Source organism: Pelecanus crispus, chromosome 5 (assembly GCF_030463565.1).
Source record: "Pelecanus crispus isolate bPelCri1 chromosome 5, bPelCri1.pri, whole genome shotgun sequence".
Lineage (NCBI taxonomy): Eukaryota > Metazoa > Chordata > Aves > Pelecaniformes > Pelecanidae > Pelecanus > Pelecanus crispus.
This window is the reverse complement of record NC_134647.1, coordinates 70,974,851-70,988,636: the sequence shown is the minus strand read 5'-3', so window position 1 is coordinate 70,988,636 and position 13,786 is coordinate 70,974,851. Positions and strand designations below refer to the sequence as shown.

The 13,786-nt window shown below is 59.0% G+C and overlaps 1 protein-coding gene across 2 annotated transcripts in view; it reads right to left on the bottom strand.

Moving 5' to 3' along the window:
* PIK3R3 (phosphoinositide-3-kinase regulatory subunit 3) overlaps nt 1-13,786 on the bottom strand; it is a 78,219-nt gene that overhangs the window by 62,875 nt on the left and 1,558 nt on the right. Inside the window, exons 2-5 of one of the 2 annotated variants that reach the window (XM_075710169.1) lie at nt 11,292-11,299; nt 10,582-10,677; nt 10,272-10,349; nt 494-625 (exon numbers count right to left, since the gene is read on the bottom strand). In XM_075710169.1, coding sequence (XP_075566284.1) covers nt 494-625; nt 10,272-10,349; nt 10,582-10,677; nt 11,292-11,299 — 314 coding nt within the window. The remainder of the gene's footprint in view (nt 1-493; nt 626-10,271; nt 10,350-10,581; nt 10,678-11,291; nt 11,300-13,786) is intronic. The other variant, XM_075710168.1, reaches the window with a different exon arrangement.

Sequence of the window (13,786 nt, the reverse complement as noted above, 5' to 3'; positions counted from 1 at the left end):
TGGAAAGCTTGCAGGGACCTAAAGGTACTTCCTAACAGCACTAAGCTGAAAATGCAGAGAATTTTCTATGCCCATATAAAGCCAAGAGTTAATGAGATTACAGTAAAAAATTTCCAGGCAGCAGAGCCAAAAGATTATAATAACGCTTTCTTCTAGGGCCAGCATCACCCAGACTTGGCAGCTGCCCGTCCCGGCAGGCAGCACCTCCTCCTCCGGGCACTGCAGCAAGAGAGGACCATGCTGTGCTGGGGACGAAGCTGCCTGCCGGGTCTCCCCTCGCTTTCCCAGAGCATCTCCCAAAAGCTGCTGTGGAACTCCGACACAGGGGATGTTCCCCATGGTCCTTCTTGGGATCTGCCCTTAGTGCAACATTGGGCAGGGGATGGGGTCAGAAGCCATCCTGGAGATGCTGGGAAAGACTTTCTAGGGGCTTTCCAAAGCTTCTCCAGCCCCACAAAGGTCCCGGGTGCTGGGGGAGCATGGCTGTGCTTACCTTGAGCCATGTGGACCAAATCGCTGTAGAGAGCTGGAGGGATGAGGGGTGATGGGAGCTCCTGGAGGTACCACTTCAGGGCCTCCGCCAGCGTCTGGGCATCATACAGGTCCATGTCCACGGCTGAAGCATCTGCAGGGAGAGACACAGCGGGAGCCCTTAGCCCATGGTGCTGCCCCTCTGCTGCAGAGCTTGGAGCTTTTCCATCCCTATGGGCCTTCCTCCAGATGTGGGTGCCAATTTCTTTGTCCATACCGCCATCCCCCAGGTATGGCAGCCAATGATTTCACCGCCACACCCCGCCTCTCCCAGCAAATATTCCTGTCCCAGTTTCCACTGACCCTGAGTTCCATGTGCCCATGGAGAGTACGAGGCAGTGTCTGTCTCGTGTGCACTATACATCCAGTGTGTGGGGCAGGGGCTCTCACCATCCCATCAGGGTCCCACTGCAGAATAGCACCCATGGGATGGGCTGAGCAGCTGCCCCAGGCACTCTTGGGCCATCAGGGGCCAGGCACCATGTGCCAACCCCAGCCCTGGAGGAACTGGCTTGGAAAAATGCATCCATGGAACAGGGTTATGGTCCCCAGGCAACGCACGATGCTGAAGGCCCACGTCACCCCCAGTGAGCCTGAAACGCTATGAACGGGCCCCAAAAGGCAACTGCCCTGGGTGAGGTGGTGAAGGATGCTCCAGGGATGGGGCAAAAGCGCCCAGGGAAGGCAGAGGCCACCCAGCCTGGGCTTGGGACAGGGACAGCGCTCTGCGCAGAAATATCCCACGGTCCAGCAGGCGCCAAAGGGTGGGACGCGTCCATCCAAGCCCCATGGCTGGGCCAGTGTAGGGACATTGCTTCACCAGGGTCCAGGGAGAAGAGCCCTTTCAGCATCCTTTGGTATTGCCTCATGCATTTTTCTTGGAGGTCTCTCAGCCTGGCTGGGTCAGGAGGTGGCTGCCCGGAGGGTAACGGTCCCTTTTGCAAAGATCTGGAGGTTTCAAAATCAGCCTTTGAGTTGAACTGGGGTCAAACACAATGTTTTGAAATTCTCCTTATAGGAGAAATCGGGGCGGGGGGGGTGGGCAGATAATAAAAAAGGCCAAGATATTTGGGATCGTTTGAAATGGTTTATTTGTAGAAACCGAATTTCTCCCTTCTTCTAAATGAGAATATTGAACAAGGAGCAAATTTTGCACTTTCTTAAAGATGACATGTCAGGCCCCAAATGGCCCGGCGCGTTGTGATTGAGAAGAAGATGGTGGGCTTGCCCTGCTCTGAGCCCCTTCCCCTTCCCTCTCTGGGTCTTTACCTCCAAATGCAGCTTTACCAAAACTGGTGCCATTTTGGGAGCTGCTCCATCTCCCAGCTCAACATTTTCCAGCAGAAAATGCCTTGAGTCTCCAACCATTTCAGCTGACCACGTGTGGCTGTGCTCCCTTCTGGGGTGATAAGCCCAAAAGAGCGGAGAAAAACTGCTTCCTAGGGCAAGGCTCTGGAGGCGCCTGGCCAGCGGGGCTGGGATGGGGAGCAGCTCCCTAACTCCTGGCAAAGGCTGTTTTTGGGCATCTTGACCTTGATCTCATCTCCCTGGGGCATCCCCACTCTGGGCCAGGCAGCCTGGGAGCCTGCCTGCCTCCCCCTCCACCTGCCTGGAGGATCCCTTATGGACGGTGCCTGCCATTTGGCTTGGAGACCAAAGAGAAAACAGATTGACCAATGCCCGAAGTGAAGCCTTTAACCCAGCCGTTGGAGACGCTATCTCATTTTCAGGAGCAAGCACCCGGCTGGCCGGGAACCGTGCCCAGGGCCAGCATGGGGACGGCTGGGAGAGATGCCACCGCGCCGGAGCAGGCAGCCATCCAGTGTGGCCAAACGCAACCCAGGGCAAAGGCGGGTACTGCCTTTTTGGCACCCCCTGATGTCACAGCATCTCCCCATGGGCCACTCTGCCCTCAGCATCCTCAAGGCGGGCAGGGCTGTGCCAGCTCTCGCCTGCTGCACCCCAGGCCCGCTCTGGTTCATGCTCCCATCTCCCAGCCACACTTCTGGACATTCTCAGCTGGCCAAAAGGGTTTTTTCTACTGGGGTTTGGTTGGGGATGACAGGCAGTTCCCCATGTTTGCTAGCACTTGCGCTGGAGAAGTGAGCTGGCAGGTTGGCTCCAGCTGAGCAGGGGGAGGAGAGCGGGTCAGGGATCCTGTGAGATGTTCCAACCCCCATTTTGGGCTGAAACCCCACAGTGCATGGCTAAAACCCAGGGATGCTGCTGGGGGGGTCTCTTGCTTGGGCTGAATTGCAGAGAGTTGCTCCCATCAGCAGGATGCATCGGGGAAACCCCAAACCCCTTGTCACCTGGGGGGGAGCCCGGCTGCTCTCCCCTGCCTGCTGCAGAGCTTTCTGCAGGGACCTGTCACTTGCCTTAAGGATGCTGGAGCAGATTGGGGAGAGCAGCCGCAAGCTGTTTCTGTGCAGGGAAGGGGCTGCTGCCGGGTGCTGGCCCCAGGCGATCAGCCCCGGGCTCCACCGTGGCCTAATTAGCTCATTTGCATCGTTAGGCATGGGCTTGGGGGGGTGTTCAAAGGGAAGGCTCAGCCGGTTTCAAAGTGAGACTCAAAAACATCTTTACACGCAGAGAGAGGCATGGTGGGGGGACCAGGGGGATTAACACCCTGCTAACAGGGACCGATTTCCTTGGCATTTTGGCTAGAAATAGCCATTAGCCTGTTGCCCCCATCATCCTGGGGATGCAGTGGCATCCTCCTGCCCCGGCTCCCCTCCTTCCCCTGGAGCCGCCCTGGTGAGCTTGGCTCCCTGCTGGGCTGAGAGCGGGGGTGCTCCGAGCTGCTCCCCGGCACCGGCTGCACCCCAGCAGCTCGGGGAGGCTCAGCTGGCAGCTGGGGAAGGGTTAACCCTGGAGCCTTCCCAGCCAATTACCGCCGGCCTGACCCCATGGATGCTGCTCTCTCCTTATCAGAGGGAGATGATAACCAGCTATAAGCAGTTAATGATGCTGCAGGATGAGTCATGGCTCTCCCGCTGCTCTCCAGATGTTCCCGTCCCTTCCCCGGGGGAATGATGGAGGGATTCCATCCGCCTGCCACAAATAGAAGGAAAACACCCCAAAACCCCAACCTCAACCCTGTACCAACCCCCTCCAGCACACAACCTGCTTGTTGACCTGCCAGCAGAGCAAGCAAGCAGGTGGGGACCAGCAGAGAGCATCCCTTGTCCATGGGGGATGAAAAGCAGGAATAAATTTGGGGCTGGGGAAAGGGTGTGCGGGATGATCACCAGCCCAGAGGGAAAAGTGATGGGTGCTCCCAGCCTCCTCCCACCGGGATGTCAGACCCTGCACCCCAGCAGAGGCAGAGGGGTGCCAGAGCTTTGGGCTGAGTCAGGCTGGGCAGGAACCGCCAGGACCTCTCCCTGCAGCTGCAGCCAGCTGGGGAGGTGTGAGTAAGCCCGGAGTTTCAGTAAACGAGGAGGATGTTTAGCCAAGAGGTGACAGGGAGGAGGTGTGGGGGGAGGTTGTTTTGAAGGAGAAGCTTGAGTGGGTCCTGGTAACCAGCTGTCCCCTGCACGTGGACACAGGTGACAGCTGCGCCCACATCCCCAGCCAGTGCATGGGTGATAGGGTGCAGACCCTGCCCAGCACCCATGGCCCCTCTTGCAGCAGGGAGTCCTACTAAGCTGGATCTTGGCCACCAAGTGCTGCCGCAGCGTGATGCTCTTGGGTGCATGGTCCCCATGGTAGAGGGGCACCTAAACCACCCATACCTGGGGCTGACTTAAATACTGACTAGGGATTTTCCCTACCCCTTCCAGACCTTTTAGGTTTAATCGTCAGCTGGTGCTGCAGGGATGTCCTTGTTGTCCAGTCCGGGGGGCTCTACCTTCCCATCCACATGGACGCTGCCCGTGCAAGGACCTGTACATCCCCCGGACCCAACCAGGTGTGTGAGGCTTCTGGGCATCCCGCAGTAGGGGTTTACTGGGGAACTGTGCACTGAATCAGGGAATATTTCCCCAGCTTTGATTCAGCATCATTACATCATTCAGCATCAGCCTGGCTGATACCTTGGTGCTGGGGACTTGGCAGCTGCCAGGACACCCCCTGCCCATGCACAGGAGCTCCTGGCAGCCCCAAACACCCTCCCAGCTGGGTTTCACCTCGGCATACCCCCGGCTTGCACTCAGCCAGGGCAGGAGGGCTGCTGGGACCCCTTTTCAAGTGAGGCTGCCTTCCCCCGCCTGGGCTTCCTGAGGGCAGTTCCCTTCCTCAGTTTCCCCAGCAGCTATGGGAGGGGATGGCAAAAGCTCACCCCCAGTTCACCCCGATGGGCCTGGCAGGGACGTCTGTGCTGCTGCTGTTTATTTACCCTTCTTTCATCACCACCAAATATAAGAGATGAGCTCATGGCTCTTGCCAGGCTCTGACGATGCGGGGTTTATTTCCACTGCAGGTATAAATAAAAAGCAGTGCGGCAGGCACCGGGGCACCTCGGGTGTGGGAGTAAAGTCATCGTGGTGGGGTTAGTAGCTTGGCCAGGGGAAACCAGAGCCCTCGGGGGCCTCCAACTCCCTCTGGCATCCCAGGGATGAGGATGGGGATGCGCTCCTTCCCAGGGCATCTGTTCCTCAATGATGGGGGGAGCAGTGTGAGGCCCCCCGGGCTGCTCTCCGCTGCAGCCCAGCACTTTCTGCCCAGCAGCAGCTCCCGGTAGCCCCAGCAAAGCCCCTGGGCCCACCACCACTCACTAATCCCCACCAAGCCCTGATCTAATTCCCGGGCACGTGAGCGTGTCTCCAGGCAGACTGCTCTGCGCCGGGGCCTGAGATCAAAGCACGCAGGATGGCAGCACAGGCACTGCACGCCTGGAGACACCGGCTCCAATCCACCTCGCGCTGCTGCCGGATTCGCCCTGGCACCCCGGGGCGCAGGCAGCTCCTGCCTGGCCCTGCCAGCAGCGGGGGCTTTTCCCAGTGCTACCTGGGGAAGGCTCCTGGTGGTTCTGTCTGCTGATGGACTCCAGAGCCCAGACAGGGGCATGGGGTATCCAAAATCTGGGAGGTTTCAATGCTGGATGGGTTCAGCCCCATCCGAGCTATACGGGATGCCCAGGGAGCCATGGGGTGGGGGGCCCTGCAAGGTCTCTGTGCCCTGTCCCCCACCAGCGAGGAGGGATGAGGATTCAAACCATCCCTCACCAGTGGTGGCAAAGCACTGCCTGGCCACTCCACGCAGGACTTTGCAGCCATCCCTATGCCAAGCCTCCTCCAGCTTGGGTCCCTTAGCTCCGAAGGGCTCCAGCACCCACCAGCTCACCCACAGCCCCGCTGCTGCCGGCCAGAGAAGGTCCCATGTTTCCAGGTTCTGTGGCAGCCATGAGGAGAAGGCTGCCTGGCACATCTCAAGGGGGGAAGGGTGCAGGCAGGACCCTGAGCAAACATGGGGTGAGAGGACATCACCCCTCGGCACCAGAGGGGCTTGTACACCTCATGTCCGCAGGCACCAGCGACTTCGCAGGTTTGCCCCATCCCCTGTGCTCAAAACAGTCCCTGAGCCACACACAGGGGACAGCAGGAGTGCTGGGGGCTGAAAACCCTCGGGGTCAGCATGTGGCCCCTGGCACAACGGGCATGGAGATGTCCCCAGACCATGAAGCAGCCCCGCAGCCAGGCACTGCAGGGAGCATTGGGGGCAGCTGGGGCAAGTGCTGCACCCTGCCGCTGCCGTTTACAGCTCTACTTCTTTTTCTGTCCATAACTCTTTCCCTGCAGCTGCAGCCAGGCTCCTGGCTGGCTGATCACCCGCAACCCTTTGGCGAGTCCCCCAGCCCCCTGTGGGGCTGCGGCTTTTCTTTAAGTCCCTTTTTGGTGCTGCCATGTGACTCCAGCTCCTGTGTTCCGTGATGTCGCATGGCCCTGCCTGCATCTCGGGGCATAAATGTCTGAACTGAGCACTGAGTGTCCTAAAACAATTAATTCTCCTCTGGAGCCAGCATAAGCTGGCTGCAAGCCCAACCACCCTTCAATCCGTGCTTCACCTGCTAGCCCCAGTGGCATCTCAGCCGGGTGGCAGCAGAGGCGTTCACTGGCCCCCTTTATCGACGAGCTCTGTCTTTGCTTTTTTTTTTTCCCCCTACAAATAATTTTTCTTGCATCATCCAACATGGAAATACCAAGTTTGGTGCACAGGCTCTAGCCAGTGGTCAGATGCCACCGTCCTGCAGGACATCACCAGCATTGGGATGGGGACAGGCTCAGCCCAGGCTGTAGAGCCATGTTGAGCCATGCTGCGTCCAAGTGCTCTGTGCTCAACGCCGCCACAGCCTCATGAGGATGGGAAACCTTCATCCCAAAGCCTGGGTGATGTTCAGCTTGGGGGCTGCCCCATCAGGCTAAGTACCCCACGGGTAAGGTCTCCGAAAAGACTAGGAATAGGGAAAGGGTTCAATCAGTGCAACTCAGATGGGTGCCTGCGCTGCCTGGGCCTAGGGACATGATGCCCGCAGGCAACCCAGGACAGCCAGGACTGCTCCGACCTGCATGGCTTCTTGTTCCCAGAGAAACCTCCTCCTGCTCCCCACTGGAAATTCAGATGCTCTTTCAGTGTAGAAAATACCCTGTTTTCTCTGGCACATTAAGATTTGGGGGTTAGAAAAGCAACACCCGAACTTTTCCAGCCCCTGCTCCTTTTTCTTGCACTCTCTAGCAGTTTTTCTGCCACCACTGCCAAACACCAGCGTGGTTTGGGTGTTTGCAGGGAAGCTGAAACCCCCAGTGGGAACCCGGTTTTCCCCCCAGCCGAGACGCAGTTCAGTTCCAGCCACCGCCAGCCCTGGCTCCGATTTCTCCCTATTCCCCAAGATGGAGCCTGACTTTTGCAGGCAGGCTGCTGGCAGAGATGGGGTGCTGCAGGGATGGACCATCAGGAGCACAGGAGGAAAACAAATGCGACCCTTGCCTCTGCTGTCTCGCGCATGGGGCATGCAAACTCCCATTTTTTTGGCAGGGATGTTTTACTCCACCAAATGCAATGAAAAGGCCTGTATGGGAACCAAAGCAGAGATGCTCTCCTGCCCTCCCCAGCCCAGCTTGGGCTCCAGCAGGGCCCTGGGGAAGCACTGCTGGGTCTCTGATCCACAGGAGGCTGTGGGGGGAGCAGCTGCCAAGCCTGGGCTCTGACAGGGTGCTTGGCCCTGGCAGGAACATCATCCCCATCCTGCTTGCAGAGCATCCCTCTGGCAGGGCTGAGCATCAGCACCTTCAGCTGAGAGCTAGCAAACACGTGACATGTCCTACCCCCTCCAGCCAGCTCCAGAGAATTCTGGCTGTGCCCAGCTCAACGCTGCCGAGCACGTGGGGCAGCCCCCTGAGTTGCCAAATAAAAGCTTATTTAGGTCTTAGAGCAGATGGGGGGCTTGGGAGCATCAAGTCACTCAGGGCGGTTGGGAATTTTTCAGGGCTTTCAAATGGTTTGAAAACCATGATGGCATTTCTCTGCCCAGTGCTGGATCCTGCAGTAGGAGACAAAAACATGGACGAACCCAGCAGCTGCTCAGAGCTCCAGCCCAGGCTCCAGCAAAGCCAGCGGATTTTGCTCCTGGGCTGGGGGAGTCTCCTGAGGCTGGGCAGGATTTCGGCAGTGACCGGCTGAGGTGCTGCCGGGGAGCCCTGCGCCTGCTAGGGATGCTCCACCAGCTGCGTGGGGAGGACGGAAGACCCGCAGCTCCTGCATGCTCAGAAAGCAAAGCATCTTTCTCATGCTGTTGTCACTGCCCCTGCCCAGCCTGGGCATCAATACCCAGGGCAGCCGGGGCCGCGGGGTTGATCTCCGGATGCCTTCGCCTCCTCTGGAGATCGGCTGGGAAATCTGGGCCAGGGGACAAGGCTGTGCAAAAGGGCACCCGCTGCTCCTGCCTTCCCCAGGCAGCAGCAGGAGCTTCCACAAGGGTAAGAGAGAAGGGTGGTGGGGTGCACTTTGCCCCCCATCATCCCCGGGGGAGCAGAGCCCTCCTTGGGCAGTGGGGCTGGAGCAGCCCCGGGACCCCCAGCATCTCCTCTCCTGCATCCCTTCCTTCTCCGCAGCCTCAGGACACCCAGCATCTCTTCTTCTGCAATCCCTTCCTTTGCAGCCCGGGACCCCCAGCATCTCCTCTCCTGCATCCCTTCCTTTTCCACAGTCTGGGACCCCCAGCATCTCCTCTCCTGCATCCCTTCCTTCTCCGCAGCCCCCAGCATCTCCTCTCTTGTATTCCTTCCTTCTCCGCAGCCCGAGACCCCCAGCATCTCCTCTCCTGCATCCCTTCCTTTTCCACAGTCCGGGACCCCCAGCATCTCCTCTCCTGCATCCCTTCCTTCTCCGCAGCCTCAGGACACCCAGCATCTCCTCTCCTGCATCCCTTCCTTCTCTGCAGCCCCCAGCATCTCCTCTCTTGTATTCCTTCCTTCTCCGCAGCCTGAGACCCCCAGCATCTCCTCTCCTGCATCCCTTCCTTCTCCGCAGCCCGAGACCCCCAGCATCTCCTCTCCTGCATCCCTTCCTTCTCCGCAGCCCGAGACCCCCAGCATCTCCTCTCCTGCATCCCTTCCTTTTCCACAGTCCGGGACCCCCAGCATCTCCTCTCCTGCATCCCTTCCTTCTCCGCAGCCTCAGGACACCCAGCATCTCCTCTCCTGCATCCCTTCCTTCTCTGCAGCCCCCAGCATCTCCTCTCTTGTATTCGTTCCTTCTCCGCAGCCTGAGACCCCCAGCATCTCCTCTCCTGCATCCCTTCCTTCTCCGCAGCCCGAGACCCCCAGCATCTCCTCTCCTGCATCCCTTCCTTCTCCGCAGCCCGGGACCCCCAGCATCTCCTCTCCTGCATCCCTTCCTTCTCCGCAGCCCGGTCCCCCCTCCCGGCGGGGACTCGGCTCCCGGTGCGCGGGGGAAGCGATGAGGTCATGGTGCTTAATATAGCGATTTCATCACAGCCCTTCTCCCCAGCAACACGGCCCGGCGGCTGCCGCCGGCTCCCGGCGCTGGCAGAGCCTCCAGCCCCCCGCCGCGCCGCGCCGTGCCTTGCCGTGCCGTGCCGTGCCGTGGCCCCGGCGGCAGCTCCCGGGGCGCCGGGCCCAAGGGCAGCGGCGGTGGCCGCGGTGCCAGAACCGGACGGCGCGGGGCCGGGCCCTGCCTGGTGCCACAGTGCCGCCCGCTGGCACCGCGGCCCGCAGGGCAGAGATGCTCCACGCACCGCCCCTCCTCCAGATTTGAGCGGATCCACGCTGGATCCATCATGTCCCCAGCGCCGCCGTGCCATCCCAGCCGTGAATTTAGGGGCAGGGGTGGGGAGAGGGTTTTCCCCACCCTCCTCATGCCCGTCTCCCAGTCCTGCAAAACACTTCCCATTCTCCTAAAAAATGAGCTTTTTCTTCCCCTTTTTCCCTATCGCGCCCACAAGAGGCTTTCTCCGTGCCCTGCTTCTCAAATAAAAACCCTAGAGGTTTGCAAAACCAAAATATTTTTCTCCCCCCAACCAAAAAAAATAGAGCTTTTAGTGAAGCGCCCCAGCCCTGCACCTGCATCCCTCTTGGCAGCATCACACCGGGCTATTGGGGGAGCGGAGGGGGGCTTGCATGCAGGCAGGGCCTTACAGAGCTGTAATTAGGGCCGTGATGAGGTTGGAGCCAGTAACCCACCCTTGCTGTGCCTGGGTAGTGTGGCCTGCCTGGCAGCATCACCTCTGCAGCCCCCTACCCTCCTGGGGACATGGGGAGGGACGCGGCTCTGGGACTTACCCGTCAGAAGAGCCTGCTTCAGCTCGGCATCCCCCAGCGCCCCGGGGGCAGATCTGTAGAGCACCTCGCTGTCGAGACCTGGGGAGCAGCCAGGAGAGAGGGGTCAATCCTGAGCCCCACATCATCCCCTCCAATGCAATGGAAGCGGGCAGGGACTGAGACCACCAAGATCCCTCGCCCTGCCCACGCTGCGTGGGGAGAGGTTTGGCTCTAGCGATGCTCTTGGGGCATCTCCAAGCATGGGCAGAGAGAGTGGCTGTGCGTGTGCACCCACGTACACCCTGCAGACAGACGCCGCGGCTGCCCATACCTTGTTTTTCCAGCGCCTCGATAAGCCTGGCCACAGTCGGCAGTGCCTGCTCGGGGAGGGTGGGGTGCTCGGTGAGCTCTGCTTGCCCGGGGAGCCCTGTGATGGAAAGACAGGGAGAAGGGGCTTGGAAATTCCTGCCTGTGGGAATTCCAGCCTCTTTCCTCAGCAGCCCCAGGACAGGATCAAGCTGCTGCTTTGGCACAGCCACAACCAACACTTTGGCTCATGCACGTCCAATTTTGGAGAAGTTCTCCCTTATTTTATCCTCTTTTTGCAGTAAGAGTCACCATCGGGGGCTCAGCCACTTGCTGAGATGCAAAGACCTGCTCAGGCACTTGCCCTGCCCGCGGGGAGCACCTGCCCTGAACGTGGAGCTCCTTTGGGCCAAAAACCCTTCCCCACCTCTGCTCCCATCACACTGAGACTGCCCCCTCTCATCACCCACAGCCCTTAGCAACACCAGGCAGGAGCTGGGGGGCCAGATCCGTAGCCGGCATGGACATGGCTCCCTGCAGCTCTCACCCACTTGGATTCTCTGGTATTTACAACAGGGTTGAGCACAAGCCCAGGGAGGACTCAGACACCCCCTTCACTGGTGCAGACCTCCACCGGTGCTTGAGGAGCCCTTCAGCCAAACACGGGCCAGGCTTCCCATGACATAAATCCCCAGGTGCTGCTGGCTCCTGGGTTTTATACCAAGGGCACCTCACCCCAGACCCTGTCAGAGAGGAGCAAACCCCCTGGCAGGGGTGAGAGCGGCTCTCCTCACCCCAGGGCACATTCCAGAGCAAGTTCCATCCCTCCCTCCTCCCCTTCTTATCACCCCAGCTGATAAACCCCTCCACCTGTGAGGGTTATACCTGACAGAGACCCTGACAGTGTTGGGATTCTGCACCCCCCCCCCCCCCCCCCCCAGTTGAACCCCCCCAGGAAGGCAGCGGGCAGGGGACAGTCAGGGGCTGCCACCGGCCGCAGCACATCAGAGCTGTGTGTGACCGCCAGGGCACGGATGGCGTCTGGAAAGGGTGATGTGTCAAGAGCTCTTCTGCCTGTTTTATGTGGTGAGCAGATCTGTTCTAGTGGAAATATATTTTAAAAAATTATAGCAAATTAAATAAAGCCTGAGTGTGACATTTCCCCGCAGTGAGGCACACTGCAGCCTGGCCAACTCCAGCATTGGGTTCATTCTGTCTTTGGTGTTTGCTGCCTGGCAGAAGGCAGGGAGCTCACGTGTGAAGCCAATAAACCCATAATGGTTTTAAGGAATGAAAATGAAAAAAAAAAAAAAAAAAAAAAGAGGGGGCTGCGGACAGGGCCACGCTACCTTTGGCCTTTTGCAAAAACACAACCTAGCTGCAACAGGTGGATCCGGGCTCTCATCTTTGCCACAGTGTTGCCCTGGTGCTCTCTGCAGAGTGGGGAGGGATGCAAACCTCCCGCTCGTAGGTGGCTGATCCGGTCCCCAGGCATGGCTGCGAACCCCAAGCCTGGCAACAGGGTCCCCTCCACTGCCTGATGGGGATGTGCGGGTGCGTTGGGTGGAAATGGGGAAGATTTCAGGGTTTAAAGCAAAGCAGGTGGTTGGGAGCCCATGGAAAATGTCCCCACCACACGGGTGTTATTTTAATTAGGGAAAACTGAGTTTTGGCCTCCAAGGCAATGGCTTGGGGAAAGGCAGCAATGGCAAAAAATAACCATCTGTTTCTCCTTGCTGGAAACAGCAGGAATAGCCCCAAGCTGAGGTTGGAGCTTTAGCCCAGCCTCTCCCCTCAGGGTGCCAGGCTGGACCCCAGCATCCTGCCGCACCGCTTGGCTCCAACCCCAGGTGAAGTGGAGGTGAAGCCTTGCAGCAGTGACAGCCCAGGACAACCGGGCAGGGGCAAAACAGCCGCTGGGCTCCTGGGAAGTCCCCTGGGGACTCAGATCCACTGCAGAACCATTTATACGATATTATTTAATTAAAAAAAAGACCATTCCTCCCCGCAGAGCCAGCTCCGGCTCGGGCACAGCTAGAAAACGCAGTGTCTCTCTCCCATTCAGTGCTCCCCCCAGGGCTTCACCCTGCTCGGGGTCCCCAGCCAGCATCGGGGTTCAGTGGGCACCGAGGGCACGCAGGGCGGTACGCCGCTGTCGCAGAAAAATAAGCATTTGGGCCAGCCAAAACAAATGTCCCTCAAAACCTCCATCTGGGAATGGAAACAGTATGGGAAGAATTTTCCAAAAAAAGAAAAAAAAAAAAATCCCTTCTCTTCCAAGAGCACGTTGGAGACTTTTACTCTAAGGGAAATCCCGCCAGCAGGGAGGTTTGGGTTTAAACTGACATAAAACGGTACACTCTGCTCTGCTGCTGCAGAAAGACATGGTCGTGGGCCACAAGTGTTCCCTGCCAAGGCGCCCACACACCTCGGCACCGCCCCAGGAAAGGTGCCCCACGGAGGGGCACCCCGCTGCACAGCACCGGGGAGGCAGCACCCAGCGTCCCCCTGGACAGTGGGGCTGGACACAAGGCCATGGCCAGAGCATGTCCTCCAGATGGCAGCACCCTCCCCAATCTATCCCCAAAACCTGATTTTAGTGGGTTTTTGCCCTATTAAAAAAATCCCAGTTTTACATTTTTTAAATTTTAAGTTCTTATCCTGTCGCCCAAGCGCACACAGGGCTGGAGCTCCTGCACCGGGACCTTCCATCTGGGCCAGGCTGTGCTTGCTGCTGGGGATGTGCCTGGATCTGTGGGGCACCGCCATGTCCCCAGCACCTGCGGGCAGGGGTCCCCTGGGCACATCTCCCATCCCCTTGGAGAGGAGCCCTGTGTGGGGCAGGTGTGAGGCAACAGTGATGGGCAGCAGGGGCAGAAGCAAGAGGGTGGCTCCATGCTCTCCCATCTCTCAAAATCCCAGTGAGTGGGTCTGGAGAGCCCTTGCATCTGCTTCTGTCTGACCTGAGTTGTCCACACTACAGCACCGAGTTTGCTAGGGCTCTGCCCACCAAAAAGCTAGGGGCAGAGGGCTCCTTGCGTGCCAGTGAGCTTGGCTGAGAAGTGCGCTCACCCCCAAAAAGTGACCTCCTCCCCCCCGTGATGGCAGCACATAGCTGCTCACTGCCCTGGGACCATGTCTGCCTCAGCGCCCTCTGGGCATCGGTCAGGGAGGAGCACCCCTGTTTTGGTGAGGGAGGCAGAGGGGGTTCCCAGCACCCCTGCCTCCCC